This window comes from Manacus candei, unplaced genomic scaffold (genome assembly GCF_025592945.1).
Source record: "Manacus candei isolate 608988 ecotype Guabito, Panama unplaced genomic scaffold, ASM2559294v1 h1tg000112l, whole genome shotgun sequence".
Classification (NCBI taxonomy): Eukaryota; Metazoa; Chordata; class Aves; order Passeriformes; family Pipridae; genus Manacus; species Manacus candei.
Window position 1 is genome coordinate 413,986 of NW_026138160.1, and position 27,970 is coordinate 441,955.

The 27,970-nt window shown below is 53.5% G+C and overlaps 5 protein-coding genes across 5 annotated transcripts; 2 read left to right on the plus strand and 3 right to left on the minus strand.

The window, feature by feature from the left end:
• Position 1: 1 nt before the first annotated feature.
• LOC127461711 (feather beta keratin-like) lies at positions 2-10,644 on the plus strand. Its single transcript, XM_051769753.1, has 2 exons — positions 2-86; positions 10,319-10,644. The coding sequence occupies exons 1-2, from the start codon at positions 65-67 to the stop codon at positions 10,642-10,644; spliced, it is 348 nt and encodes a 115-aa protein (XP_051625713.1). The 5' UTR covers positions 2-64.
• LOC127461745 (feather beta keratin-like) lies at positions 6,119-6,538 on the minus strand. The gene has a single exon (XM_051769796.1). The coding sequence runs from the start codon at positions 6,506-6,508 to the stop codon at positions 6,203-6,205; it is 306 nt and encodes a 101-aa protein (XP_051625756.1). The 5' UTR covers positions 6,509-6,538; the 3' UTR covers positions 6,119-6,202.
• Positions 10,645-15,096: 4,452 nt separating the features above from the next.
• On the plus strand, positions 15,097-27,962 carry LOC127461746 (feather keratin Cos1-1/Cos1-3/Cos2-1-like). The gene is made up of 3 exons (XM_051769797.1): positions 15,097-15,166; positions 26,930-27,071; positions 27,365-27,962. The coding sequence occupies exons 1-3, from the start codon at positions 15,097-15,099 to the stop codon at positions 27,672-27,674; spliced, it is 522 nt and encodes a 173-aa protein (XP_051625757.1). The 3' UTR covers positions 27,675-27,962.
• Positions 16,170-17,270, minus strand: LOC127461733 (feather keratin Cos1-1/Cos1-3/Cos2-1-like). The gene is made up of 2 exons (XM_051769781.1): positions 17,083-17,270; positions 16,170-16,790 (listed from the first exon to the last, which is right to left on the minus strand). The coding sequence occupies exon 2, from the start codon at positions 16,766-16,768 to the stop codon at positions 16,469-16,471; it is 300 nt and encodes a 99-aa protein (XP_051625741.1). The 5' UTR covers positions 16,769-16,790; positions 17,083-17,270; the 3' UTR covers positions 16,170-16,468.
• LOC127461735 (feather keratin Cos1-1/Cos1-3/Cos2-1-like) lies at positions 24,604-25,693 on the minus strand. The gene is made up of 2 exons (XM_051769784.1): positions 25,506-25,693; positions 24,604-25,213 (listed from the first exon to the last, which is right to left on the minus strand). Exon 2 carries the CDS (start codon positions 25,189-25,191, stop codon positions 24,892-24,894), a length of 300 nt encoding a protein of 99 aa, XP_051625744.1. The 5' UTR covers positions 25,192-25,213; positions 25,506-25,693; the 3' UTR covers positions 24,604-24,891.
• Positions 27,963-27,970: the final 8 nt, after the last annotated feature.

Consider the following 27,970-nt stretch of genomic DNA (forward strand, 5'->3'; position numbering starts at 1 on the left):
GGCTGGGGCTTGGCTGAAGTGAGTGATGGTCTAGGCAGGAACTCTCTGGGATTGGTTGCTCTTGATGGCGAACTTGTGGGCTAAATGTCAGAAAAAACCTGTGGGCATCCCTGCAACACCTCCAGCTCTTGTCTCCATCTTGGTCTGACATGGCTCCCTCATGGTGGTGTGACAGGTTGCTCCTCACCCATCTACCCTGCTCTGCTTCCCCTGCCCTCTGTCCCAGGTGCAGCTCCAGCCCCAGACATGTCCTGCTACACCCCGTGCCGGCCCTGCCAGCCCTGCGGCCCGACCCCGCTGGCCAACAGCTGCAATGAGCCCTGTGTCAGGCAGTGCCAGGACTCCAATGTCTTCATCCAGCCCTCCCCCGTGGTGGTGACCCTGCCCGGGCCCATCCTCAGCTCCTTCCCACAGAACACCGCTGTGGGATCCTCCACCTCCGCTGCCGTTGGCAGCATCCTCAGCTCTCAGGGAGTGCCCATCAACTCCGGGGGTTTTGGCCTCTCTGGCCTTGGTGGTGGCTACTGTGGCAGGAGCTGCTTCCCCTGCTAAAGCTGCTGCCCATGGCCCTGGGGAAGGCCCTCGAGGACTCACAAGATGGTATTTCACTGGTGGTGGAGCATCATCTTGCTGCTTCCAGAGGGGCTGAGCCAGCCCAGCAGCCCTTGCAGAAGGACGAGGCTCTGGGCAAACACGGCCCAGCCCTGCCTTTGCCCTCTGCCACTCTCCTTTCCATCCTGTGTCCTTGTTCCCTTGTGCTCCCTGGTCTGTGAGGCCCTCACAGTCAGCCTGGGGATGACCGGCTGACCCTGCTGCTTCCATGGGGCAGGCAGATGGACACCTGCTGGAATCTCCACCAGAGTTACTTGGTGCAGACTCCGATGTGCCTCTGGTGCTCCCTGCACTCAGTTACCCAGTTTCCACCTTTTGACACAATAAAGTTCTGCTGCATTCGAGCCCTTGCCTATGTGTCATCCTTTCCCCTGCATATGCCATCACAAAATGATCGGGGGAGTCTGCCACTCTCTCCTTTCTGTCCTGTGTCCTTGTTCCCTTGTGCTCCTGTGGGCTCTCAGCCACACAGAACCAGCCTGGGGAGGACCTGCTGGCCCTGTTCCATCTCTGGGTCAGGCAGGTTGACACCTGGTGGGGTCTCTACCACAACTATAGGGGCACAGATTCCTTTCTGTCCCTGGTGCTCCCTCACTGGGACCTCCACTCAAGGCAACCTCTTTTCCCTCTTGACTCAATAAATTTCTGTTTCATCCCAGCTCATGTCTCTGCATCATCCTTTCCCCTGCAGGTGCTCTCTCAAGATGCCCAGGGAATAAGATGTTTTTCAGGTGTGTTTCTGTGAGTGTTTGCTTGGGATGAATATGCAGTGATGGGTAACAGCATCGTATGGGGCCTACATAAGATGGAGTCAAGTTTCACCACATTAACTCCTCTTCTAGTTCCTTGTAGTTGGAGCTGGAATGGTGCTGAGAACACAGAAGTGTTTTGAGTTTTTCTGGGCAGGACTTGTCCAGCATCAGTTCCTTATCTCCAGCCTCCTCTTCAGAACACCTGTAGTGTGGTTGTGGGCAAGAGGCTGGGAGAGTACACAGCCAGGACAGCTGACTGACTCTGACCAAAGGCATATTCCATACCATAGGACATGATGGTCAGCAATAATTGCTTAGAGAAAATAGTAGGTGGGGGGTGGTGGAGCATTCGTTAGTAGATTGTTTGTCTTCTGAAAAAACTGCTAAATGTGACCCTGCTTCCCAGGAGTGGCTGGACATTTCCTGTTGATGGGAAGGTGATAATAAATCTCTTTGCTTTGCTGTGTTTCTGCAGTGTTTCCTTGCTTAACTTCATTAAACTGCCTTTTTCTCAATACACAGTATTTTAATTTTATATCCCCCCCCCTTACTCTCTGAGGAGGGAGAGTGATAGGATTTTGGCGACCAGGAAAGATGATACTGTGCTGGGGGAGCTGCCTGGTGGGGAGGATGAAGGAATACACCTCTCCCTTCTCACCCAAGAATGACACAGGTTGTTTCGTGCTGACTCACAACTCCTTTTCCATCTTAGTGTGAGGTGTTTAAAAATACTAATTAACTCTATTGACTTAATGTGGGGTTTGAGGTATCTGGTCAGGGTGGCATAAGAAGAGATGAGTTTTTGGTATGGCAACAGTGAAACATGCCCTGAGGTGGTTGGTCCCTAGGTGGCAGCTTTTAGAAAATATTGGAGCTTGACCTGTGCCTGTTGAGCCACCATTCAGTAGTATCAGAGGACAGTGATTCAGACAGGGACCCAAATCACTTCTGAGGATGTCACAGTAGAGCCATGCATCCAAACTACAGTTAAGAACATGGTGGTTGAGGCAGACACCCAACTCTCATGTGAGAACACCAGGGTTGAGGTAGGGACCCAAACAACACGTGTGGTAATTGTCCCAGTAGGAGAAAAGAAATAGTGGACAAGGAGGTGATCCACTGTCAATGGATCGAGTGAGGGGGAGAAAGGGCCTGACCAGGAATCAGCAAAGAGGATGCACTAACTGTGGAGAGAGCATCTTCCTGTCCCTGAAAGTCTGAAGAAAAGCTCTCTCGCTGTCAGCACCTCAGCTGTGAAGGGTGACCCATTGTAGCCTATTCTGTTCCATGAGGTCAGTGGGAAAGGGAGCCCCAAGATCCTGCTACACAGCCCCTCTGGCTCTTCCTGCAAGAGCAGTGGGAGCACTGAGGATGGTAAGAGCCCACCTTGAAGGTGGAAGTCTGTGTATGAGGTATGAAGGGGGAAGACAGCTGCCAAGGTCATGCAAGAAGGCTGTCAGTTTACTTGCAGTTCAGTTCCCCTTTCATGTGAGGCTAGAAAGGAGAAGTGTTTGAGAAGTGCAAAAGAATAATTCCAATTCTTTTGGAAGGTGGATTGGCCTTGAAGAGAAGCCAGGTTGAAGGACCTGCATAGGGGACGTGTTTCTTGAAAGTAAAATAGCAGGATGGGTGTTGTGACATCCCTGTGGATGTGATCAATAAGTTAATAACTATGACTCCACCACCTGGTAGCCAGACAAGACCAAACCATCATAAGAATAATTGTTTACTGCCTCTTCTGTGGACACTGTAGGCCCTGAGGAAGTTGGGGGTGCTTGGGGAGCCTTCAGCACTGACAAAAGGAGAGGAGAATGGGGAGTGCAATGGGTCCCCCTCAGGTATTGTGACTTGCAGTTTTGGAAGTCATCCATGTCCTCCAAGGGTAGTAGGAGGTGAGGCAAGCAGAGGAGAGGTGAGGAGATGAGAGGAGAGGTGAGGAAACAATTCCTCCTTCTCTGGCTACCACTGTGCCAGGGAACAAGAATCAAGTAGGAAATGTCTTTCCAGTGGTTCAGCTGAACTGATGGAAGGGCTTTGCCATGCCATATAACGTGCCCAGCAAAAAAACTATGGGCAGTCTCTCCAAAGTAGTTGTTCTGTTTGGAAATGGCTGGGCATCGAGCTGCTGCTGCAAGGTGGTGGGTGATTGGTCTTGCACAACTTGTGCTTTTTCCTTTCTTGTCCCTTTCCTTCTCAACTGCCATTATCTTGATCCAAGAGTATTTCACTCCCTTGCACTTCCAATTCTTGGTTGATCCCATTGTGACAGTGGAGTGAATACAAATGGCCAGGGGGAGCTTAGAGCTGATCAGGGTCAACACACGCACAGACCCACAGGCAGTTCTTGTCCCATTCCCTTTCCTCCTTCCCTGTCTGTGCCCAGGGTTTCCTGGAAAAAATCATGGAGAGATGGAGGCAGGGAGAAATTCAGGGCAGGAAGGGCTGTCTCGAAGGGCTGTCCAGGAGCAACTGAGGGAGGGGAGTGACTGAACTGCTGCAGGACACAGCTGGGCAGGGTGACACGTGTCCACCCAGAGCCCTGATCAGACATTGGCTTGGTAGCAGCCAGTTGTCCTTCTGTCCCTGAGAAATAGCAGCCCAAAAGCAAGACCAGAAAAAGATGCTTTTGTGGTAATGCCATCAAAAGAGGTGCCACTGCCAGGGCTGTTTCCAGACAGCAGGACTGTTTCCAGACACTGAGGACTGTCATCAACATCTTTGTTGAATTTTGGGCTCTAACGCAAGAAAGATGCATCTACAAGAAGGGCCAGAAGGAGCATCCAGAGAACTACAGGCCCATTAGTCTGCCCTTTGCACCAGGGAAGGTTGTAAAGCAGATCATCTTGAGTGCACTCACAAAGCACATACAGGACAACCAGGTGATCAGGTTCAGTCAGAATAGCTGTAGAAAAGACACATCCTGCTTGACTGACCTGATCTCCTATGACAAGATAACCAACCCACTTAGTGGACAAGGGAAAGGATGTAGATTTTGTTTACCTGGACTTTAGTAAAGTTTTTGACACCATTTCCCACAGCATTCTCCTGGAGAAACTGCCTGCTCATGTGTATCATATTCACTGGATAAGAAATTGTCTTTATGGTTGGGCCAAGAGAGTAGTGGTGAGTGCAGTTAAATCCAGTTGGTGGCTGATCACTAGTGGTGTGGCCCAGGGTTCAGTTTTGGGTCCAGTTCTGTTTAGTATCTTTATGGACACCCTGGATGAGGGGATCAAGTGCACCCTCAGTTAGTTTGCAGATGACTCCAAGTTGGGTGTCATTGTTGTACTAGGTCTGCTGGAGGTTAGAAAGGCTTTACAGAGGCATCTGACCAGGCCAGATTGATGGGCCAAGGCCAGCTGTATAAAGTTCAACAAGGAGAAATGCTGTGTCCAGCCCCTGGGTCACAACAACTCCCTGCAGTGCTCCAGGCTGGGGGCAGAGTGGCTGGAAAGGACCTGGTGGTGCTGGTGACAGTGGCTGAACATGAGCCTGAGTGTGTCCGGGTGGCCAAGAAGGCCAATGGCCTCCTGGCTTGTAACAGGAATAGTGTGGCAGCAGGACCAGGGCAGTGATTGTTCCGCTGTACTTGGCACTGGTGAGGTCACACCGTGAATCCTGGGTTCAGTTCTGGGCCCCTCACTGCAAGAAGGACATTGAGGGGCTGGAGCGTGTCCAGAGAAGGGTAACAAAGTTGGGGAAGGGTCTGGAGCACAAGTCTGATGAGGAGCAGATGAGGGAGCTGGGGATGTTAAACCTGGAGAAAAGTTAGACTCAGAGGGGGACCTTATCACTCTCTAAAACTCCCTGAAAGAAGATTGTAGCGAGGTGGGTGTCAGTCCCTTCTCCCAAGTAACAAGTGATAGGATGAGAGAATATACCCTCAAGTTGCACCAGGGGAGATTTAATTGGTCATTAAGAAAAATTTCTTCAATGAAATGATTGTCATGCACAGGAACAGATTGCCCAGGGAAGTGGTTGAGTCACTGACCCTGGAGGTGTTTAAAAGATGTGGCAATTCATGATATGGTTTAGTGGTAGGCTTGACAGCATTAGATATATGGTTGGACTAGACGGTCATAAGGCACATTCCAACCTAAATTATTGTCATCCTAGGAAAGATTGTCATCAAGCTGAGCAAACTGAACAGAAGAGGGACTAGATGGTGAGGGGGCTGGAGCACTTAGCTGAGGGAATTGGGCTTGCTGAGAGTGGGAGACATAAAAGCACCTGTGGTATAACTCTGTCATTGAAGTGTGTTGGATCATTTTATCCAGCCTCAGATAGGTAGAGAAGTTTGAAAAAAGGAAATCACACTCTAAGTATGGTCAAAGCAACCCTGTGATAATGGCCACTGCACAAGCATATCCAACAACCCCCCCGATCATTTTGTGATGGCATATGCAGGGGAAAGGATGACACATAGGCAAGGGCTCGAATGCAGCAGAACTTTATTGTGTCAAAAGGTGGAAACTGGGTAACTGAGTGCAGGGAGCACCAGAGGCACATCGGAGTCTGCACCAAGTAACTCTGGTGGAGATTCCAGCAGGTGTCCATCTGCCTGCCCCATGGAAGCAGCAGGGTCAGCCGGTCATCCCCAGGCTGACTGTGAGGGCCTCACAGACCAGGGAGCACAAGGGAACAAGGACACAGGATGGAAAGGAGAGTGGCAGAGGGCAAAGGCAGGGCTGGGCCATGTTTGCCCAGAGCCTCGTCCTTCTGCAAGGGCTGCTGGGCTGGCTCAGCCCCTCTGGAAGCAGCAAGATGATGCTCCACCACCAGTGAAATACCATCTTGTGAGTCCTCGAGGGCCTTCCCCAGGGCCATGGGCAGCAGCTTTAGCAGGGGAAGCAGCTCCTGCCACAGTAGCCACCACCAAGGCCAGAGAGGCCAAAGCCCCCGGAGTTGATGGGCACTCCCTGAGAGCTGAGGATGCTGCCAACGGCAGCGGAGGTGGAGGATCCCACGGCGGTGTTCTGTGGGAAGGAGCTGAGGATGGGCCCGGGCAGGGTCACCACCACGGGGGAGGGCTGGATGAAGACATTGGAGTCCTGGCACTGCCTGACACAGGGCTCATTGCAGCTGTTGGCCAGCGGGGTCGGGCCGCAGGGCTGGCAGGGCCGGCACGGGGTGTAGCAGGACATGTCTGGGGCTGGAGCTGCACCTGGGACAGAGGGCAGGGGAAGCAGAGCAGAAACTGTGGATATGGAGCAACCTGTCACCCCACCAAGAGTGAGGTAAGTCATAAGCTGGAGAAAAGAGCTGGGGACTGTGTAAGGAGGTCCAAAGGTATCACCTTCCTTTCATCCCAAAATAACCCTGTTCATAGCAACCAAGCCCAGAGAGATCCCTTCCTAGCCTGTACCTCAGGAGACACCTCATCAAGCTCCAACCTCTGATCATGACACAACTTCTGCCCCTTTCCACCCCCTCCGCTCTCCCATGATAGCACTTCCAGGACCCCACATAGGACTGGGGCAGGTGTGAGCTGAGGTGCATTGGAGGAGGAGAAGGAGGAGAAGGATGAGAAAGAGCTTCAGACTGACCTTGTTCCCAATGAGATGGAGGCGAGAGGAGTGGATGAGAGAGTGAGGAGAAGGTCTCTCTTTTATACTGCTCCTGCACTGCCCCAGGACCACGGTCACTGCACAGGGCAGTAATTTCCTAACAGACTCACCTCAAAAACAAAATGTTCTATGTAATGGCCCAGGTTGTGTTTTGGTTTCTGTCAATGTTGCCACTTCATTTCCTCATTTCTGACGTGCCTGCTCTGCCATGTCGGCTGCTTTCATGTGCTGAGATGAGGAGTCAAGGATATCCTGGGTAACGTTGTGTCAGTGAAGGTAGAAGATGTACTCCAGATGCTGAAGGGGTCCTACACAGGCAGGGAATGTTGTCTTGGAGCTGTGAATTGGAATTTTTTACAACTCCCTTAGTAGGAAGATGCTTTAGCTCTCTTCCTATTGCTGCAGTTTGCTCTGGGGAGAATGTTTGCCAGCTTGTCCGAGTGTGCAGCATCGGGAACAACCAAAGCCCACCCAAAACAGGCAAATCACACAGAGGGCACAAGGAATTCTTTCAAGGAGAGGAGCAGCCCAGGGAGAGATGTTGCTCAGCAAAAGGGACATTTGCCCAAAGGCTGACTGGGGCAGTTTCACTGGGGACAGGAAAGGTGGAGGCACTGAAGGGATTCTTCGCCTTGGCCTTTACCTGCTGGAATTGCTGTCAAGAGATTGGGCTCCTGATGCGCCTTGGAAAGTTGACATCAGGAAAAGTAGCAGGAAAGGCTGACCTGCACTAGGGCAGGATCAGATGTGGGAGCATTTAAACAGACTGGACTGACATGAGTGTGTGTGACTTGGTTCATGCACCCTGTTGGTGTCAGGTCAAGGCCGCTCTCAGCTCCCTTTGAAAGACACAGCAGTCACAAAATGGCTGGAACCAACTGGCTGCCAAAGGGCTTTGCAGCAGAGGAAGTGGGTCCTGGAGGACACCATGAGGCAGCCCTGGGCCCTTAGGGAAATGTCATCCAACAGCATCCTGGACTGCATTAGAAAGGGAGTCTTTCACATGATGGAAGGTAATCTCAGAAGTGTGGAGACAGAGGAGTCAGTGCCTCTCTCAGTCATCACCTACAAGGCCTCCCAGGCTGCTGCATCCCCTGAAAGCACTCCAAGAAGCTGGGGGGGCCTTCTCAGCAGTGAGTGGGCATCAAAAAAGGACTGCCTGAAAACCAGTGAAAGTCAGCTGATGCATTCCAGGTCATGGCTGCTATAAAGGGAGTCCTAGACTATCTGGAGAACTGGGCCACAGGAGCCCTCTGGCATTCACGAAGGATGAATGCACATGGAAATGAAAAACCTCTTCAAGAAGTACAGGCTGGAGACTGAACTATGCTACAATCTGAGAGCCCTCAGACCTCCTGTGTTATGAGAGAGGGTGTGCCTTGGGGAGAGACTTGGAGAGCAGATGCATGAGCCTCTTACTCCAGGCCAATAAGACCATGCTGTGGTGAGGAGCTCTCCTGAGTGCTCTGTGGGGGGATAGAAAGGGTTGCAGAAAACATCTTCCCACTGGTAAGGATTCATCTCTCGTCCTATACATCGAATATTCTCTTGGCATTTGTGCTTCAGCACATTTCATTTCCAATGCCCAAAGGCCTCTCTTGGAGAGCAACCTAGCAGTGTTGGGGGAGTAGGAACTTGTCCAACTCCCCAGTGCATGAGGGTTATCAGGGACCTGCTGTGCCACATGCCTGGGGATGCTCAGGGAGGGGATGTGCTCAGAAGGACCCCGGGTACAAACACAGCTCTCAGACTACACCAAGCAGTGATGCACTTCCTGCTCTGCAGACATGGAGGCAGCTGGGACTCACCCCAGGAGAGCAAGGGAATGCCTTCAGTAGGCAAATTTCCTGGGATAGACTCTCCCTGCCTGTGGTGAGTCACGCTCTAATTTTGGGTTGGCCGTGCGTCAGCATTTGCTGTGAGGGTAAGCCAGGAGTGTGTGTTGTGTGCAGACCCATGTCCCTTGCAGGGACACAATTCCCCTCCAGCAAGGGCAGCTCCATCCATAACCCAAGAAAACCAGTCCAAGCACTGGGCTATACCTGAGTACACAGCTCCAGGCAGCCACAACAGCCATTGCTGTCAGCATGACCTTCTTGCCAACACACCCACAGCTTCAGGGGCTCAAAGGACAGTCAACATGTTTGGAAAAGTCTCTCCTGTTGGTCAGGGTCTAGAGAGTGCAGCCAAAGTACATGGCAGCACGAGGAGAATGGGACATCCCAGGTGCTGTCCCAAGGTCCAACACACCCCTCACGTAGTGAGGAGAGACCTGACTCCATCAGAACTGTTGGATAATCATGGTATTTAGGAAGGATAACATTTTCCTTCTTCATGGTGACTGAAGGCAGTGATATGAGACCCCCAGAGATGGCCATGAGAGCGGATGACTCTTCCAAATAAATCAGTAGAGGATTGAGGGTGAAGGATAAGTCGCATTGTCAGGCACAGGAGCCTTTGTGCACCCAGGACGAAGTCCGGCATTGGCAGGAGGAGATTCAAACTCTTCTGCAATGGGGGTGAAAAGAACCTCACCAGATTTCCCCAATTCCATGTCCTACATCTGCACAGACCTCTCCTACACTTGAGGGCACATCTTCTGATGGTGGTGACATGATCCCTCTTGGGAAATCCTTGGACCTGTCATCCTGGAACTTGAAAGGATCCTACAAAGCCTAATGGGCATGGCAGAAATGAGGAAATGTACTGGCAGTACTGATGGAAAACAAAACACAACCTGGGGCATTAGGTGGGATATTTTGCTTTGGAGATGAGTCTGTTGGAAAATTACTGCCCTGGTGCAGTGACTGCGGGCCTGGGGCAGTGCAGGAGAAGTATAAAAGTGGGTCCTTCTTCTCATCCTCTCATCCACTCCTCCTGACACAATCTCCTTGGGAACAAGGTGAGTCTGAAGCTCTTTATCCTTCTTTTTTTCTTCTTTCCACTCATTATCCTTCCACGGGATTTTTCAGCACAAAACTGCTCTTTGGTTCTATGCTTGCTTTTTGGGCTGCTTGCCACAGGAGAGGGAAGGGTGCAGAAGGGGTGGCAAGGAGAGAAGCTGGAGCTCACTTAGGGGTTATGGGCTAGGAAGGGATCTCCCTGGGCTTGGTTGCATTTTGCAGGTCTCTTTTGGGCTTTGGAGAAGGAGAAGCCTGTGGGCCTCCCTGTGCCAGGGTTGTGGGTTTGATTCCCGTATGGGCCATTCACTTATGAGTTGGACACGGTGATCCTTGTGGGTCCCTTCTGATCCAGAATATTTTGTGATTCTGTGACTGTATGACACCTCCAGCTCTTGGTGCCACCTCGTGTCTTCTCTCCCTTGTGGTGGTGTGACAGGTTTTCACTCACCCCTCATGCTTTTCTTCCCCCTGCCCTCTGTCCCAGGTGCAGCTCCAGCCCCAGACATGTCCTGCTACACCCCGTGCCGGCCCTGCCAGCCCTGCGGCCCGACCCCGCTGGCCAACAGCTGCAATGAGCCCTGTGTCAGGCAGTGCCAGGACTCCATCGTGACCATCCAGCCCTCCCCCGTGGTGGTGACCCTGCCCGGGCCCATCCTCAGCTCCTTCCCACAGAACACCGCCGTGGGATCCTCCACCTCCGCTGCCGTTGGCAGCATCCTCAGCTCTCAGGGAGTGCCCATCAACTCCGGGGGCTTTGGCCTCTCTGGCCTTGGTGGTGGCTACTGTGGCAGGAGGTGCTTCCCCTGCTAAAGCTGCTGCCCATGGCCCTGGGAAAGGCCCTCGAGGACTCACAAGATGGTATTTCACTGGTGATGGAGCATCCTCTTGCTGCTTCCAGAGGGGCTGAGCGATCTCAGCCGCCCTTGCAGAAGAAAAGGGCCAGCCTGGGCTCTGGGCAAGCACGGCCCAGCCCTGCCTTTGCCCTCTGCCACTCTCTCCTTTCCATCCTGTGTCCTTGTTCCCTTCTGCTCCCCTGGTCTGTGAGGCCCTCACAGCCAGCCTGGGGAGGACCTGCTGACCCTACTGTCTCTGTGGGGCAGGCAATGGACATCTAGAGGTTCTCAGCTGCAGTCATGGGGCACAATCTCTTATGTCTCCCTGGTGCTAAACACACCATGACCATTGCTCAAAATGACCTAATTTCTCTCTTTGGACTCATTAAACTTCTTTTGCATTCGAGCCCTTGTCTCTGTGTCATCTTGTCCCCTTAGAGATGCTCTCCTGAGATGCCCAGGGAGAGATGTTGCTCAGTCTTTATTCTGTCACCTGGTGCTTGGTGTTTCTAAACTGACTGTTAACACAGGCTTGCATCAAGTTTGCTTAGTCATATGTTGGGTTACTCTGTGCTTTCTAAGCCTTGCAAAACTAGCAAGGTGATGATATTCCAGCTGCCAAAGGGATTTTACTGTTAATGGCATCCACGGTCAACCTTAAACTTTGTAGAAGGAAAGTTCATACAGAGTACAACTGTGTTTACTACACCAGGATAACATGGTCCACATCTGCCAGTCCTTCCTACGCCATGAAATTTCACTTCCTTGTGGTTTGGGGGTCCATTTCCCACAGAAACTGCATGCCAGAATCCATTTTGTTATGTCTGGGAACAATCCCTCTTTTCTCTGCAGTGGGAGAAAGGCTCTGCAAAGACCAAAGAAGTTTTTTCACAGGACTTCTGGACTTGGTGGAGCCTTCAACAGTTTTTTTCAGCCCTTGGAACAGTGCAATGAGACCAGGTGAAAGTAGGCATGTGTAGTCTACAGTAAGAGTTGTTCTGTCCTGGGATGTAGAGAGAGAAAATTTCCACTGCAGAGGCTTTCTCACAACTTAATCCATGCCCTAAAGAGAGGCTGCTTTCAGAAAGAGGTTCATTGACTGGACATTTCTGGCTATGGGGGTGAAATAGCACAGACAGGGGAGAACTGCCCCAGAGCTCAAACTTCATAGAATCACAGAATATCCTGAGTTGGAAGGGACCCATGACGATCCTCAAGCTCAACTCCCGGCCCTACACAGGACACCCCAACAATCCCACCATGTGCCTGAGAGCCTTGTCCAAAAGCTCCTTGATCTCTGGTAGGTTTGGAACCGTGACCAAACCCTGGAGAGCCTGTTCCAATGCCTGACCACCCTCTGGGGGAATAATCTTTTCCTAATATGCAACCTAAACCTCCTCTGACACAGATTCCTGTTGTCCCCTCCAGTCCTGTCACTGGTCATCAGAGAGAAGAGATCAGCACCTTCCCCTCTGCTGCCCCTTGTGAGGAAGCTGCCAACTGGGATGAGATATTCTCAGTGTTCTTCAGGCTGAACAAGCCAAGTGACCTTAATCACTCCACCCAGCTTCTCCTCTAGACCCTTCACTGTCTTTATGGTCTTTGCACATACGAACAAATCCTCTCTTTTCCAGGCTTTTGCCCAGACAACAGACGTCCCTGCACCAGGGTGGCATGGATGGCACAGATGCTCTCCTGGTTACAGAGAAAGGAGGTGGAGTTTTAGCACTGCGTGGGTGTGACCAAGCTGTTTATTCCATCACTGGAATGTCATTGCTGTGGTGTGGTTTTGGCAGGAAAAGCTGGGGGCTGCATCATCTTGCCCGGCTTCCTCCAGTGGAAGGTGTTGGGATCAGCCCCGGTGGATTGGCCCCTCTTCCATCACTGCCAAGTCCCCTCTCCGTTCCCTCCAGCCATGGCTCCAGGACCTGGTGCTGAAGGACAACAGTGACAAGCTCCGAGAAAAGCAGCAACAAGCCCAAGCCCACTGGAGTGCAAACCCTGCTCCAAGGAAAGAGGAGGGGCTGGTCCAAGCCCAGTGGAATGTGAGCCCCTGGTGCAGGCGGAGCAGAAGCAGCCACAGGGGGAATGGAGAGGTGGCAAACTGGGAGCAGCTGGGGGGAAGGAGACAGCAGGGGACTGGTACAGGAGGAGATGAGCCAAGCCAAATACTGCTGAGCACAGCTGAGCACAGCAGTCCAGAAAAGCAGGCGGTGTGACATGGATGATCTCAGTTTTGGGGGTTTGCCCATCATTGTTGTCCATTGTCTTGGGTTTGGGGGTGGGAATTTTTGGCTATGGGAGCTCCCCCCCCAGTACCTTTGTACCCCGAATACCACGTGGTGCGGGGCACAGGGACGGTCACTTACATTGCCTTTTCCTGGAGACCACATGGGCCTGAAAGTGCAAACCAGTTTGGTTTTATTTTGTTCCTGGTGGTGAATACCCTTTTGTGGGTAAAACACCTTCAACTTTGTATACTTTTGCTATTAATGCTGCTCTTGCCGGATTCTCCACCTGGGATGGGGCAACCCCAGACATATGGACAGACTGGGAATGAGATGCTGGAAAGCAGTGCTGGGAAAGGGCCCTGGGGGTCCTGGTGGGTGGCCAGTTGGCCATGAGTCAGCAGTGCCCTGGCAGCCAGGAGGGCCAACCCTGTCCTGGGGGCATCAGGCCCAGCATTGCTGGTTGGGCCAAGGAGGGGATTGTCCCGCTCTGCTCTGCCCTGGGGCGGCCTCACCTCAACATTGTGGCAGTTTGGGGGGACACAATATAGGAAAGATGTGAAACCATTAGAGAGTGTCCAAAGGGGGGCAATGAAGGAGGTGAAGGGTTTTGAGGGGAAGCCGTGTGAGGACACTTGAGGGCACTTGGTGTGTTCAGCTAGAAAAGAAGAAACTGAGGGGAGACCTCACTGCAGTTACACCTTCCTGATGAGGGCCAGAAGAGAGTCAGGCACTGAGCTCTGCTCTGTGTCACCAGGGACAGGACCCGAGAAAATGGCCTGAAATTGTGTCAGGGGAGCTTTAGGTTGGATATTAGGAGAAGGTTCTTCCCCCAGATGGTGGCTGGGCACTGAACAGGCTCCCCAAGGCAGTGGGCACAACACTGGGCTGACAGAGTTCAAGGAGTATGTGGATGATACTCTCAGGCACAGGGTGTGACTCTTGGGGATGGGCCTCTGCAGGGCCAGGAGCTGGACTCAATGATCCCAGTGTGTCCCTTCCAGCTCAGGATATTCTGTGATTCTGTTATTGTGCATGTCTTATTCTGTTGCTTATGCTTTTAGTAAATTGTTATTGCAACCCATAATCTCTCCTTTATTCTCCCGCCCTTACCAGAAGGGGAGGCAGGAAAGGGAGTGGCTTATTTGGAGTCTAGTTCCCTGCTGGTGTTAAAACCAGCATATTTAATTAGCTCAGTCAGTAGACCATGAGACAGCCTCAGGGTTGTGTGTTTTACCCCACACTGGGCACCAATTAAATGTGCTGTGGCTCGAAGGAATGGAAAGGGGACTAGTGGTGATGGAAGAGGGGTCGAGTCCACAGGGGCTGATCCCAACACCCTCCCGTTGGAGGGAGACAGGTAGGATGATGCACTAGCCATTGTAGCCCCTGGCTTTTCCTGCCAAAACCACACCTCAGTGATGACATGGGTGGTATGGAACAAACAACTTGGTCACACTCACACAGTCCTAAAACTCCACCTCCTTTCTCTGTAACCAGGACCGAGGCACAAACTGATGTTAGAGACCTGAAATTCCTCCAGCCCCTGGAGCTTGTATTTCCCCATGGTGTTGGGCCATGTGCTGAGCTTGCTGCTCCCCTCAGGGTCAGCTGCTGTGGGAAACGAGGGCAGGTGTGGGGTTGCAGATGTCTGGTACCCTGTGCTGGCACCACCACATGGCCCCAAAGTGGCATATCTGGAAAGAGCAGGTGATCTGTAAGGGGCCTCTCTCCTCCACCATGACTGGTCTCTTCTGCTCACTGACACTGGTCATGTAATCTGGGAAAAGTGTGAGTCAGTGACTGCACAGGGACAGGCTTCACAATCCAGATGGACCTGGAGAAGACAACAAATTCCTGACTCTGTGTGTGTGTGTGTATATATGTACACACACAAGGGATTGCTTATCAAGAACCTCAGTTTCCCTCAGTGGTGGGTTGTAATAACCCACCTAGTGCAACACTGTAGTCAAGCAAGCCATTCCATCATGTCTCCATGACACAGACAAGTCACCCTACAACAAATCTCTGGGTTTCCCAGGACATTTGAAACTTCCTTTGACAATCTGTTTATAATTGGAGAAAAAAGCAGTCAAGAGGCTCAGCAAACAGCAGGTGCTCCCTGTGCTGCTTCATCCCCTTGGCAGGATTGGTGTTGGAGCCAGGTAGAACCAGGAGAGAGTGGGGCATCCTTGGAGAACATGAGAAAGGGGAGGAGCTGGAGCTGCAGGTCTTGGTGGGAAGGAGGAGAATCCTTGGTGTCTGGCCGTGGTAAGAAGGGACCCACTAGTGGTGTTAAAAAGAGATAGTGGCTCTTCCCCAGACCATGGTGGGAGAAGCGTAAGGGGAACCTTGTCTGTCTGTCTGACTCTGTGTGCCCAAATCCCTGTTGTGAGACTAATGGTGGCTTTGGGAACTCCTGCTTTGCACCCGGGCCCCTCTCCCAGCTGTAGTGCAGGAAAGGCTGGCAGCCTGACTGGGGAGAGACAACATCCCTGCCAGACCTGCAAAGAAGGCTAAAGGGAAGGCAGAGAGAGCTGAAATGCTGCAGAAGCAACCAACCGCCTGTAGCAGGAGGGCACAAAGACAGGTGGGTGAGGAACAGCCCCTCTGCGCCTGGGCTGAGGGACAGAGAGGCTGTAGCTGGAGATGTCTGGTGGCCAGAGGTTCAGCAGGGACAGGCGTCAGGAGGAACACGAGGGGGGTGTGAGGAGCAGCCTGTCCTACAGCCACCACCAGCACTACCAGCCCTGCCCCACGCAGAGGGACCCTCCTGGGCTCCAAGAGCCACCCTGCCAGGGAGGGCTCAGAGGTGCTGTGGATGCAGAAAGAGCTGCCAGTGCCACCCCCCGTCCCGTGTGACTGGGGAGATGGACTCCTCAGCTGGACACTGGTCGGGCTCCCCATCAGCTGCAGGGCGTTCTCAGAGGCTGAGGAGGGAACTGGTGTTTGGGGTGCAGCAAGGCAGGCCCTGAGGGCTGCTGGCTCTGCAGGAGCCAGGGACACCTTTGTCAGCCGCAAGGGACAGTCTCCTGGCAGGAGCCCACTGCCAGTGTCTCCCCCTTTCTTCCCTCTGGCAAGGCCCCTGGCTCTGCTCTGTGCCTGCCAGATCTCCCCACAGTGACACCTTTCTCTCTGGCAGCTGGGCAGGGCGTGGGGAGAGGGAAGGACCACACAGAGGCGCAGGCTGAGATGCAGCAGAACTTTAATGAGTTGAAAAGGTGGAAAGGAGGTGCTCTGAGTGGGCACCGTGGTGCAGGGAGCACCAGGGGCAGGTAGGAGGAGTCTCTGGCCCTTGGCCAGGATGCAGTTGAGACCTTGGATGGGGCTTAGAGCATGATCACAGCCCAGGAGAGCAGAAGACAGCAGAGAAGAGAGAGGGAAAGAAGAGGGGCAGAAACAGGGAACTCCAACAAGGCCCGTGTTTTCAGAGAGCCCAGGCAGCCCTCGTGCAGGGCAGGGGGAGCTACGGCTGCTCAGCCCCTCTGAAAGCCATGGCCAAGGTCTCCGTGCTCAGTCCATTTCTGTCTTCTGGGTTCCTGGGGGTCCTTCCGTGGGGCGTCAGCAGCAGCTTCAGCAGATTCTGCCGCAGTAGCGGTTGGTGATGCAGGAGAGGTCAAAGCCCCCGGAGTTGATGGGCACTCCGTCACAGCTGAGGATGCTGCCAACGGCAGCGGAGGTGGAGGATCCCACGGCGGTGTTCTGTGGGAAGGAGCTGAGGATGGGCCCGGGCAGGGTCACCACCACGGGGGAGGGTTCGATGACGACGGTGGAGCTCTGGCACTGCCTGACACAGCACTCATTGCAGCTGTTGGCCAGCGGGGTCGGGCCGCAGGGCTGGCAGCAAGGGTTGCAGGGCTGGCAGCAGGACATGTTTTTGGGGCTGCAGGTGCACCTGGGAGAGAAGAAAGGGAGAAGATGGGGGTGTAGGAGGAGCCGCCTGCCCACCAGGAGGGAGCCAAGACACGTGCTGGGCTGGGAGGCTCTGCAGGGACGACCACACCACTCTTGGCCTGACCCCTGGCACTGAGCAAGGACAGCCAGGCCCAGGAGAGCTCCTTCCTAGTCAAGAGCCCAGGAGTTCCCGCAGTTCCCTCAGCTCAGAACAAGCCCCTCTCCAAACCAAACCTTCTCTCCACTTCCCCTTCCAACCCCAAGCCCAGAACAGCACAGAGCTTCCAACTCACTTGCTTCCAAAGGAGAAGGGCAATGAAGTGGGTCAGAGAGTGCAGAGCTGGGATGGCTTTTATACTGGTCCTGCACTGCCCCAGGTCCAGAGGAAGCCTCTCTGGAAGCAATAATTTTCTGAGAAGCTCATCTGAAATGCAAAACATTCCAGCTAATGAGACGGGCTGTGTTTTGGTTTCCTGTACGGCTGCATTTTCATTTCCTTCTTTGGCCACTCATGATCCCCCTTGAAGGCTCCTTTTTGGAGATGGGGAGGGAAGCCCATGGCCTTGTGGGACAGGAGCTCATTTTAGTGGCAGCAGAAGATGAGTCCCAAGTGCCAGAGGCATCGCGTGCACTCTGGGGACGTGTGCTCGGGGCACTCCCGTGGGCTTGTTTGCAGCCCCATGGGCAGGAAGGGCCCAGCTGCTCCCAGCTCTGGAATCTTCCCTCTGATGCCAAAAGGTCACTGAGTGTGACCAAGTGCCATGTCCCCTCTCTCCCACCCTCCACTCTCTCTGGGATCGACACTGGTCATTGTCTCTGCGGGTGTGTGATCAGCGCTGATGTTGTTGACTCTCTTCCCCCTAATGCTGCTCGGAGGAACTCTTAGTGCTCTCGTTTGGACTCCTTCAGTCTCTGGACTCTCTCTGGTGCTTCCCTACCAACTCCTACAACCTCCGTGTGTCTTGGCCCTCGTCCTGTCCCAGGTCGATCCAGCCTTGCCCTCCCAAGGGGTTTCTCTGAGTCTCCTTGTGCACGAGCCCACAGTTGCCCACGTGCAGACAGGGCTGTTTGCTTGCCCCTGTGTGTGGATTGGAGCAGTGGGAAAGGAAATTCTGCATAGGCTTGAGGAACAACTCTTCTCCTGTGAGTGTGGCCAAGCTCAGCAGAGTTGCTCTGGCAGCTTGTGGAGTGTCTGTGAAAGTCCTTAGAGCCCTTCAAACCCCCATGGGGCAATGTCCTGATCAACATGCTCTTGTGTGCCTGCTCTGAGCAGGAGGGTTAAACCTGACCATCTCTAGAGCTCCCTCCCAACTGCAACAGTTCTGGAATTTAGGGTGATTGTCCTCTCATTGACCTTGATGCTCAGGGTGCTGTTACACTTCTTTTCTGTGGAGGCAATGGGATCCTTTTGGAGTTCTGCAGCCCAATTCGTGCTCAACCAGCGCACTTGGGCTGAGATGTTCCTGCTGTCAGTCATGGTTTACCACTGACCTGTGGCCTGTGCCAGCCCGGGGGCCTCCAGTGTCATGCAGGGAAAGGTCTGTGCCATTTTGGTGGCAGGTCTGAGGGCTGGGTCCATTCTGACCTTCTGGTCACCAGTGGTTCTCACCCTAAATATTTACAAGTGTAGCCCCAGAGTCACTCTGTTCTTCTGAGAGGGGCTGCCTGTGCTGAGAGCTCCTGGCCTTATTTGCTCCTTGTCTAAGAGAATGGCAACAATTTCCTCATGTGCTCCCTGGGCTTGCGGTGCTGTGGTGGGGAGATTCATCTCTCCAGCTGGCAGCAGATGCGAGATGAGATACACAAGGCATTGAAACTGGACTGTGCTTGTGCTGGCCTTGTTAACATCACCCCTGATCTCACACCCACCACTCCCAGCCTCTCTTGGGACAGAGGAGTGTCCGTGTCCAACAGACCTGGTGCTGTCTCTGCTCAACCAATGGACGTGGAGCCCAAACAAGCAGAAGGCAAAGGAAAGTAGGAAAGTTGGGAAATGGAGGAGTGGCATTGGCCAGGATGTGTAAGGATGGTGCAGGAGTGGGAGTGAGCAATTGAGGACAGTTCCCTTGAGGAGCCAGGAAGGTGAGATGGAGAAGGAGGAGTTGTACCAACAGTAGGCAATGACCTGCACACCAGATAGGAAACTTGGGGGGGGGAGAAAAGGGAAGGCAAGGCAAGGCCAAGGAAAATCAAGGGAAAGGAAGGGCAAAGTAAGGCAGGGCAAGGGAAGGGAAGGTGTAAAGGTCTGTCAAGGATTATTGTTCGTGAGGTGTTTTCCATCCTGACAAGCTATGTCAGGAATTGTGTGGGTGTAACAACTCTATGAGAGATTACCCTGATGAAACAAGTAATTGGCAGGCAGTGTGGGTGATTGCCTTGATCACAGAGTACGTGGCTTCTGTGGTGAAGAGGTGGCTGCTCTGGAGGTGCAAGGTGGGGCAGCTCAGCTCAGGCTTCCTTGGGGCAAGGTTCTCAGTGGTGGGACTCCGTGGGCATCTCATTCTGCCCCCAGCAGGACCACATGGCAAGGAAAGTCCACCTCACTCTAAAGGGATGCTCACAAGGCAGGGGAGCTGGGAAGGTGCTTGTCAGCTGCTGTTCAGAGACAAAACTCTCTGGTCAAAACCATTGGCATTGGTCCCAGTTTTTCCATGGCAGCCCCTCCACTTTGTGGTGATGGCAATGGGTAGTTCTGATATGCAAAGGTCTGGAGAAGAGTCGTGGTGTAACCCCAGTTGTCATCTCAGCCCACACAACAATCACTCCCTGCACCAGGGTGGGACGGGGGAGGGAATCGGAGCAATAAAAGGGAGAAAACCCACGAGTGGAGATAAAGATGGGTAATAGGTAAAGTAAAAGCTGTGCACACAAGCAAAACAAATCCAGGGATTCATTCAGCACTTCCCAAGTGCATGTAGGTGTTCAGCCATTCCCAGGACAGCAGGGATCTATCCTGCAAAATGGTTAAATGGGAAGACAAATGGCATCACTCCAAACATCCCTACCATGCTTCTTCCTGCAGCTTGATGTGCTCAGCACAATGCCACAGGACGTGGAATATCCTTTTGGGCAGTTGTGACCTGCTGTCCCATCTGTGTCCCCTCCCCACTTCTTGTGCACTCACAATCTACTCACTGGTGGGGCGATGGATAAGCAGAAATGGCCTTGATGTTGTGTAAGCACCGATCAGCAATAACAAATTATCTGTTTGATCAACACTGTTTTCAGAACCAATCACAAATGTAGGCCCAGACCAGCTACTGGGAATTACATGAATTCTATCCCAGCCTAAACACTCTCAAGAAGTCCTAAAGAGGAGGATCTATTTGGTGTGGGGATCAACAATAAATCCATGGCTGCTCAATTCTGCAGTACAGACAGTTCCTTATTGGACGTTATTTGCAGTCTTCCTGGCATTCTCAGTGTGCTGTCTTTACCTCTTCCATACAAATTACAACCTGTGTCATGAACAGTGCATTCAGCTCACTGGCCTTCTTTTAGGTAGGAAAGAGAGAGCTGTCCTGTGAGCAGAAAACTTTAGGAAGAGGGAGATAGAGCTGGATATTCCCAGAAGGGCTGGATGGAGAGGGCAAGGTCAGGATTTGGATTGGTGTCCCGATGCAGGAGAGCATCTGTTCTAACCCTTGTGCTCTCACTTCTCTTCCTTTATGGGAAACCTCCCCTGCCACACCTGCAGTAGAGATCTCCTCTCTCCTGACTGCAAAGACTCTGTTGCAGGACTTTGTCGAATATTTCCCATCCTTGCCCAGTAGTCCTCGTTCATCACAGACAGTTGCCCCACAGTCAAAACCAAAGCACTACCTGCAACACAAAGCATGCAGCCAGGTGTTCGTCCACTGGAGGAGTTCTTTTCTACTCAAGCCTTTCAAATTTGGCCCTCACACCCTTCGATCTCCCCCGAGCTCTACGGTCACTCTGGAAACACTTGGGGCATTATCACTGGAGCCCACATCAAAGAGCGGAAAATGCCAGTACTCCAAAGGCAGGACAAGCTCAGCAGCCCTTCTGCAACATGTTGCATCTGCCCTCTGGCAAACAAGAAACCTCCTGAGACATCAGGTCTGGTCAGTAGGCTGGTGCTTAAGATTCCTAAGAGAGGGAGTCTCCTGAAGATGCCACGGCTATTTTCTCCTTCATGAAGGAAAAATGATTCAAGCACAGCTCCCTCTGATGAATCCCCAATGTCGGTTTGTCCTCACCAGTTTGCAGGTGACAGCACCTGTTCTGAAGTCAAAGTCTACAGCTGGAACAGGAGCCTTTTGTCTATTGCCCAAACTCACCAACTTCCAGCCTTCCTCACCCTGACGACCTCCCTGGGCTACCTGCTTGGCCATGGTCTCCACCTGCCCTGCCTTGCTCTGTGTGGCTGAAGCTCTTTACCCCAAGGACACGGGCACCAGCACACAGCACTGGAAGCAGATCCACTCAAGGTTTCCCTGTACAAGGTGGGCAGGATTTCTTGCCATTTCTCCCTTGACCCAAAGAGAATGCTCTCTGGAGTTTCTGAACACTGAGGAGGGAAGAGGCAGCCTTGCCTGCAGGGCAGGCAGTGCTGAAGAACACCAGCCATGGGGATGATCACCACATCCTATTGTGATGAGAGTCAAGTATGTACAGACTTTCCCAAGCTCATGGGCAGGGCATTGCATGCAAATTTGTCCATGACATGCATTCAAAGAAATACATCACACACAAAATGCACCCATCAAGCAAAAATGCCAACACACAACCACCTATGGATTCAACTAGCACAACCCTGGCAGGGCTGGAGCACCCCAAGGCACCTCAAGGCCCAAAACATGGATTGGCTGAGCATCCTCAGCCATAGCCTAAAGAGTGGAGGAAGACAAGCAGCTTCTGAGAAATCTCTTCCAAGCTTGGTGTTAGAAGAAATGTTGAAACTTAGCAGTGCAGTCCACCTGCCTGGAAGAGAAAGACCAGCAGCAATCAGACAGGGCTGGGAGGAAGAGAAGGAAAAAGACATGGTTTGTTCTCACCAAGGGGAGCCACTGGGTGTCTGGGCAAGGACTGCAGGGCTGAGAGGAGCTTGGTCTTTTGTGTCAATGGGGCTGAAAACACCATCTCAGGAGTGCCCCAGGTCACAGGGCATTGACAAGAATCAGATGCCAGTCCTGTGCAACAGAGCACTGAGAACCAGACAAACTCACGCCCCAGTAGAGAAGCCCTTCAGTCCTTCAGCCTCAGGACCACCCTTGGGGGAATTCTCTGTCGTGTCTTTCTGCCCTCAGCAGTCCAAGGTGAGGGCGCCTCTTCTGAAGGAGCAGCTCTGCAGGTAGAGCAGCAGTTCTCCTCACACATGGGAGTCCTTGGCTGTCTGGTCAAGGATTGCAGGGCTGGAAGGAGCTTGGCTTTGCCTGCCCAGCCAACTGGCCTGCAAACACCCCACAGGACTGTGCCAAGCCAATGACTCTGGCACTCCAGGACTTTGGACACGGTTTATGGTAGCAATGACATCTCCTACAACGGAAATTTGGAATTCTCAGCAGCCGTCAAAGTAAATATCCGTGGGGGAATGAACATAAACTCAGCAACCAAAAGCTAACAATGCAGGAATCTGAAACACAGGCCATATAATTAGCTGGTGTGTTTTGCAGCTCATTTCAAGAAATTATGACTTCCAGAAAAGAAAACCTCGAGGCCTGGAGCAGTGAAGGACCAGGCCAATTATTAAACTCTCCCATCTCTTCACTCGTCTTTTCCTCATTCAGAAACAGGTGAGTTGGAAACTCTGTTCTCTTACTTCAGAATGTGGTCTTGCTGAATGGATCCTGTGCTGTGGGCTAGAGGGAAGAGTTCCTGGGTGTGGTTGTTACTTGTAGAGTCCTTGGGACCTAAAGGCCAGCATTATATCTGCCTTCCTACAGAGTATCTAACATAAATAAGTGGGCCTAATATAAGAGCTGCCTGTGCCATCACACAGGAGGAAAGCAGCTCTGCTGGACATGACTGCTCTGACAGAGGTGCTGCCCTGGCTCTGGCTGGGTGGCCACAGAAGCTCACCAGGGAGCCTTAGCCCTCTATGGAGAGGTTCATAAGGCTTGTGGCCCTGGCCATCTCCTTGCTCTCCTTCTGCCTGAGCACTGCAGGTCCAGTCCTGGAGCAGTCAGCAGGTTCCTCCCTGGCTGTGTCAGGAGCACAGCCCCCCTGGGGCAGTCTGGCCTGGGGGCTGAACAGAGGCAGCAGTTTACAAGTGGCTCTGGGTGCCTGCCAGGACGTCCAGGGGCCCTTTGAACAAGAGGCTTTTAAGGGTCGAGCTGTGGCCTGGCTGCACCAGTTGGAGGCTCTGAGTGCTGGAAAACCTTCTTCTGGAGCTGGGGAGTCTGGGCCCAGCAGAGGTGGCTGATTGTTTCCTTTAGCTGGGCAGAGCAAGTGCTTTACCCACAGGGCAATGGGAGTAGAAGGGCTCCCTGGGGCAGAGCTGTGGGATCCCAGGTAGCCTCAGAGGGTTTTGTTCAAGCCTTTGGGCTGAGGTTTGGAGGCAGCTTTGATGTGGCAGAGAGAGGAAAACACACAGGTTGGCAAACTTCACCTCCTGCTTCCTGGGAACTCTCTGGGCACTTTCTTGATGGGAGAGAGTGAAAGGGTCCAGCTTTTCCCATTGGAATTGGTGGGACTGCAAAGGACAGGTGACACAGGGGTGTCAGGCTGGGCAGGAGCAGAACTGGTGGGACTGTCAACACTGGAGGGGAAAGAGGTGAGTCCTGACACTGCCACAGGCAGGGGCAATCCTTGCTGGAGGATGGAGGTCACAGCTGGCACATGACAAAGGATGTGAGATGGGTTGTCAGCAATGGGTGTGAAAGGAGAAGCCACTCTCTTCACATGCTTTGGCAGAGAACACAAATCCGCCCTCTCCCCACCTGTGCCGAGGGACCCGAGAGGGAGCTCTCAGGAACCAGAGAACATCTGCCTGGAGAAACTGCCCCTCTCCCAGCTGTAGTGCAGGAAAGGCTGGCAGCCTGACTGGGGAGAGACAACATCCCTGCCAGACCTACAAAGAAGGCTAAAGGGAAGGCAGAGAGAGCTGAAATGCTGCAGAAGCAACCAACCGCCTGTAGCAGGAGGGCACAAAGACAGGTGGGTGAGGAACAGCCCCTCTGCGCCTGGGCTGAGGGACAGAGAGGCTGTAGCTGGAGATGTCTGGTGGCCAGAGGTTCAGCAGGGACAGGCGTCAGGAGGAACACGAGGGGGGTGTGAGGAGCAGCCTGTCCTACAGCCACCACCAGCACTACCAGCCCTGCCCCACGCAGAGGGACCCTCCTGGGCTCCAAGAGCCACCCTGCCAGGGAGGGCTCAGAGGTGCTGTGGATGCAGAAAGAGCTGCCAGTGCCACCCCCCGTCCCGTGTGACTGGGGAGATGGACTCCTCAGCCGGACACTGGTCGGGCTCCCCATCAGCTGCAGGGCGTTCTCAGAGGCTGAGGAGGGAACTGGTGTTTGGGGTGCAGCAAGGCAGGCCCTGAGGGCTGCTGACTCTGCAGGAGCCAGGGACACCTTTGTCAGCCGCAAGGGACAGTCTCCTGGCAGGAGCCCACTGCCAGTGTCTCCCCCTTTCTTCCCTCTGGCAAGGCCCCTGGCTCTGCTCTGTGCCTGCCAGATCTCCCCACAGTGACACCTTTCTCTCTGGCAGCTGGGCAGGGCGTGGGGAGAGGGAAGGACCACACAGAGGCGCAGGCTGAGATGCAGCAGAACTTTAATGAGTTGAAAAGGTGGAAAGGAGGTGCTCTGAGTGGGCACCGTGGTGCAGGGAGCACCAGGGGCAGGTAGGAGGAGTCTCTGGCCCTTGGCCAGGATGCAGTTGAGACCTTGGATGGGGCTTAGAGCATGATCACAGCCCAGGAGAGCAGAAGACAGCAGAGAAGAGAGAGGGAAAGAAGAGGGGCAGAAACAGGGAACTCCAACAAGGCCCGTGTTTTCAGAGAGCCCAGGCAGCCCTCGTGCAGGGCAGGGGGAGCTACGGCTGCTCAGCCCCTCTGAAAGCCATGGCCAAGGTCTCCGTGCTCAGTCCATTTCTGTCTTCTGGGTTCCTGGGGGTCCTTCCGTGGGGCGTCAGCAGCAGCTTCAGCAGATTCTGCCGCAGTAGCGGTTGGTGATGCAGGAGAGGTCAAAGCCCCCGGAGTTGATGGGCACTCCGTCACAGCTGAGGATGCTGCCAACGGCAGCGGAGGTGGAGGATCCCACGGCGGTGTTCTGTGGGAAGGAGCTGAGGATGGGCCCGGGCAGGGTCACCACCACGGGGGAGGGTTCGATGACGACGGTGGAGCTCTGGCACTGCCTGACACAGCACTCATTGCAGCTGTTGGCCAGCGGGGTCGGGCCGCAGGGCTGGCAGCAAGGGTTGCAGGGCTGGCAGCAGGACATGTTTTTGGGGCTGCAGGTGCACCTGGGAGAGAAGAAAGGGAGAAGATGGGGGTGTAGGAGGAGCCGCCTGCCCACCAGGAGGGAGCCAAGACACGTGCTGGGCTGGGAGGCTCTGCAGGGACGACCACACCACTCTTGGCCTGACCCCTGGCACTGAGCAAGGACAGCCAGGCCCAGGAGAGCTCCTTCCTAGTCAAGAGCCCAGGAGTTCCCGCAGTTCCCTCAGCTCAGAACAAGCCCCTCTCCAAACCAAACCTTCTCTCCACTTCCCCTTCCAGCCCCAAGCCCAGAACAGCACAGAGCTTCCAACTCACTTGCTTCCAAAGGAGAAGGGCAATGAAGTGGGTCAGAGAGTGCAGAGCTGGGATGGCTTTTATACTGGTCCTGCACTGCCCCAGGTCCAGAGGAAGCCTCTCTGGAAGCAATAATTTTCTGAGAAGCTCATCTGAAATGCAAAACATTCCAGCTAATGAGACGGGCTGTGTTTTGGTTTCCTGTACGGCTGCATTTTCATTTCCTTCTTTGGCTTGTGGTCAGTGTGTGAGAAATAAAGAGTCGGTTTTATTACAAGCAAAGATAAGGCGTATCGCGGAGTTGTAAGACGCCGGATTCAGCCTGGAACCGGTGTCAGGGAAACATGAGGACGGGAATAAGGAACTGTTAAATGAATATTAGTAAAGAAACCCCTTGTGCCACATGTCTGATCCTGAGAGATGCCATACTGCTGGACACTCCACCTCCTAGCACGACACAGCCAATCAAGGAGAGGGAAACGCCTCTTCTATGATGTAAACAGGGTTGAACCTTAAGAATGTTTAAAAAGCGGGACTTTTGAATTGGAAGGAGTGTTCTTGGGAATGCTGTATGCCTAGGACACCCAACACGTGTTGTAATTTTTCATTTTCGTTTCATTCCTTTTGTTTTGCAATCTTTTGCCATTTTTCTAAATTTAATAAAATAAGATTTTTCTCACAAGTGCTGCTACCTCTCTTCCTCCGAAGGCCCGTGAAGGACACTACCAATTATTGCAAAATCCTGGCTAAAACCAATGTGTTTCCCAACTTTTGCAACCCTTCCCTCATCTTCCTCACAATTTACATGAGTTTTTTCAGTACGCAGTTTTTTCATGTGCGCAAGGAGACTCAGAGAAACCCCTTGGGAGGGCAAGGCTGGATCGACCTGGGACAGGACGAGGGCCAAGACACACGGAGGTTGTAGGAGTTGGTAGGGAAGCACCAGAGAGAGTCCAGAGACTGAAGGAGTCCAAACGAGAGCACTAAGAGTTCCTCCGAGCAGCATTAGGGGGAAGAGAGTCAACAACATCAGCGCTGATCACACACCCGCAGAGACAATGACCAGTGTCGATCCCAGAGAGAGTGGAGGGTGGGAGAGAGGGGACATGGCACTTGGTCACACTCAGTGACCTTTTGGCATCAGAGGGAAGATTCCAGAGCTGGGAGCAGCTGGGCCCTTCCTGCCCATGGGGCTGCAAACAAGCCCACGGGAGTGCCCCGAGCACACGTCCCCAGAGTGCACGCGATGCCTCTGGCACTTGGGACTCATCTTCTGCTGCCACTAAAATGAGCTCCTGTCCCACAAGGCCATGGGCTTCCCTCCCCATCTCCAAAAAGGAGCCTTCAAGGGGGATCATGAGTGGCCAAAGAAGGAAATGAAAATGCAGCCGTACAGGAAACCAAAACACAGCCCGTCTCATTAGCTGGAATGTTTTGCATTTCAGATGAGCTTCTCAGAAAATTATTGCTTCCAGAGAGGCTTCCTCTGGACCTGGGGCAGTGCAGGACCAGTATAAAAACCATCCCAGCTCTGCACTCTCTGACCCACTTCATTGCCCTTCTCCTTTGGAAGCAAGTGAGTTGGAAGCTCTGTGCTGTTCTGGGCTTGGGGTTGGAAGGGGAAGTGGAGAGAAGGTTTGGTTTGGAGAGGGGCTTGTTCTGAGCTGAGGGAACTGCGGGAACTCCTGGGCTCTTGACTAGGAAGGAGCTCTCCTGGGCCTGGCTGTCCTTGCTCAGTGCCAGGGGTCAGGCCAAGAGTGGTGTGGTCGTCCCTGCAGAGCCTCCCAGCCCAGCACGTGTCTTGGCTCCCTCCTGGTGGGCAGGCGGCTCCTCCTACACCCCCATCTTCTCCCTTTCTTCTCTCCCAGGTGCACCTGCAGCCCCAAAAACATGTCCTGCTGCCAGCCCTGCAACCCTTGCTGCCAGCCCTGCAGCCCGACCCCGCTGGCCAACAGCTGCAATGAGTGCTGTGTCAGGCAGTGCCAGAGCTCCACCGTCGTCATCGAACCCTCCCCCGTGGTGGTGACCCTGCCCGGGCCCATCCTCAGCTCCTTCCCACAGAACACCGCCGTGGGATCCTCCACCTCCGCTGCCGTTGGCAGCATCCTCAGCTGTGACGGAGTGCCCATCAACTCCGGGGGCTTTGACCTCTCCTGCATCACCAACCGCTACTGCGGCAGAATCTGCTGAAGCTGCTGCTGACGCCCCACGGAAGGACCCCCAGGAACCCAGAAGACAGAAATGGACTGAGCACGGAGACCTTGGCCATGGCTTTCAGAGGGGCTGAGCAGCCGTAGCTCCCCCTGCCCTGCACGAGGGCTGCCTGGGCTCTCTGAAAACACGGGCCTTGTTGGAGTTCCCTGTTTCTGCCCCTCTTCTTTCCCTCTCTCTTCTCTGCTGTCTTCTGCTCTCCTGGGCTGTGATCATGCTCTAAGCCCCATCCAAGGTCTCAACTGCATCCTGGCCAAGGGCCAGAGACTCCTCCT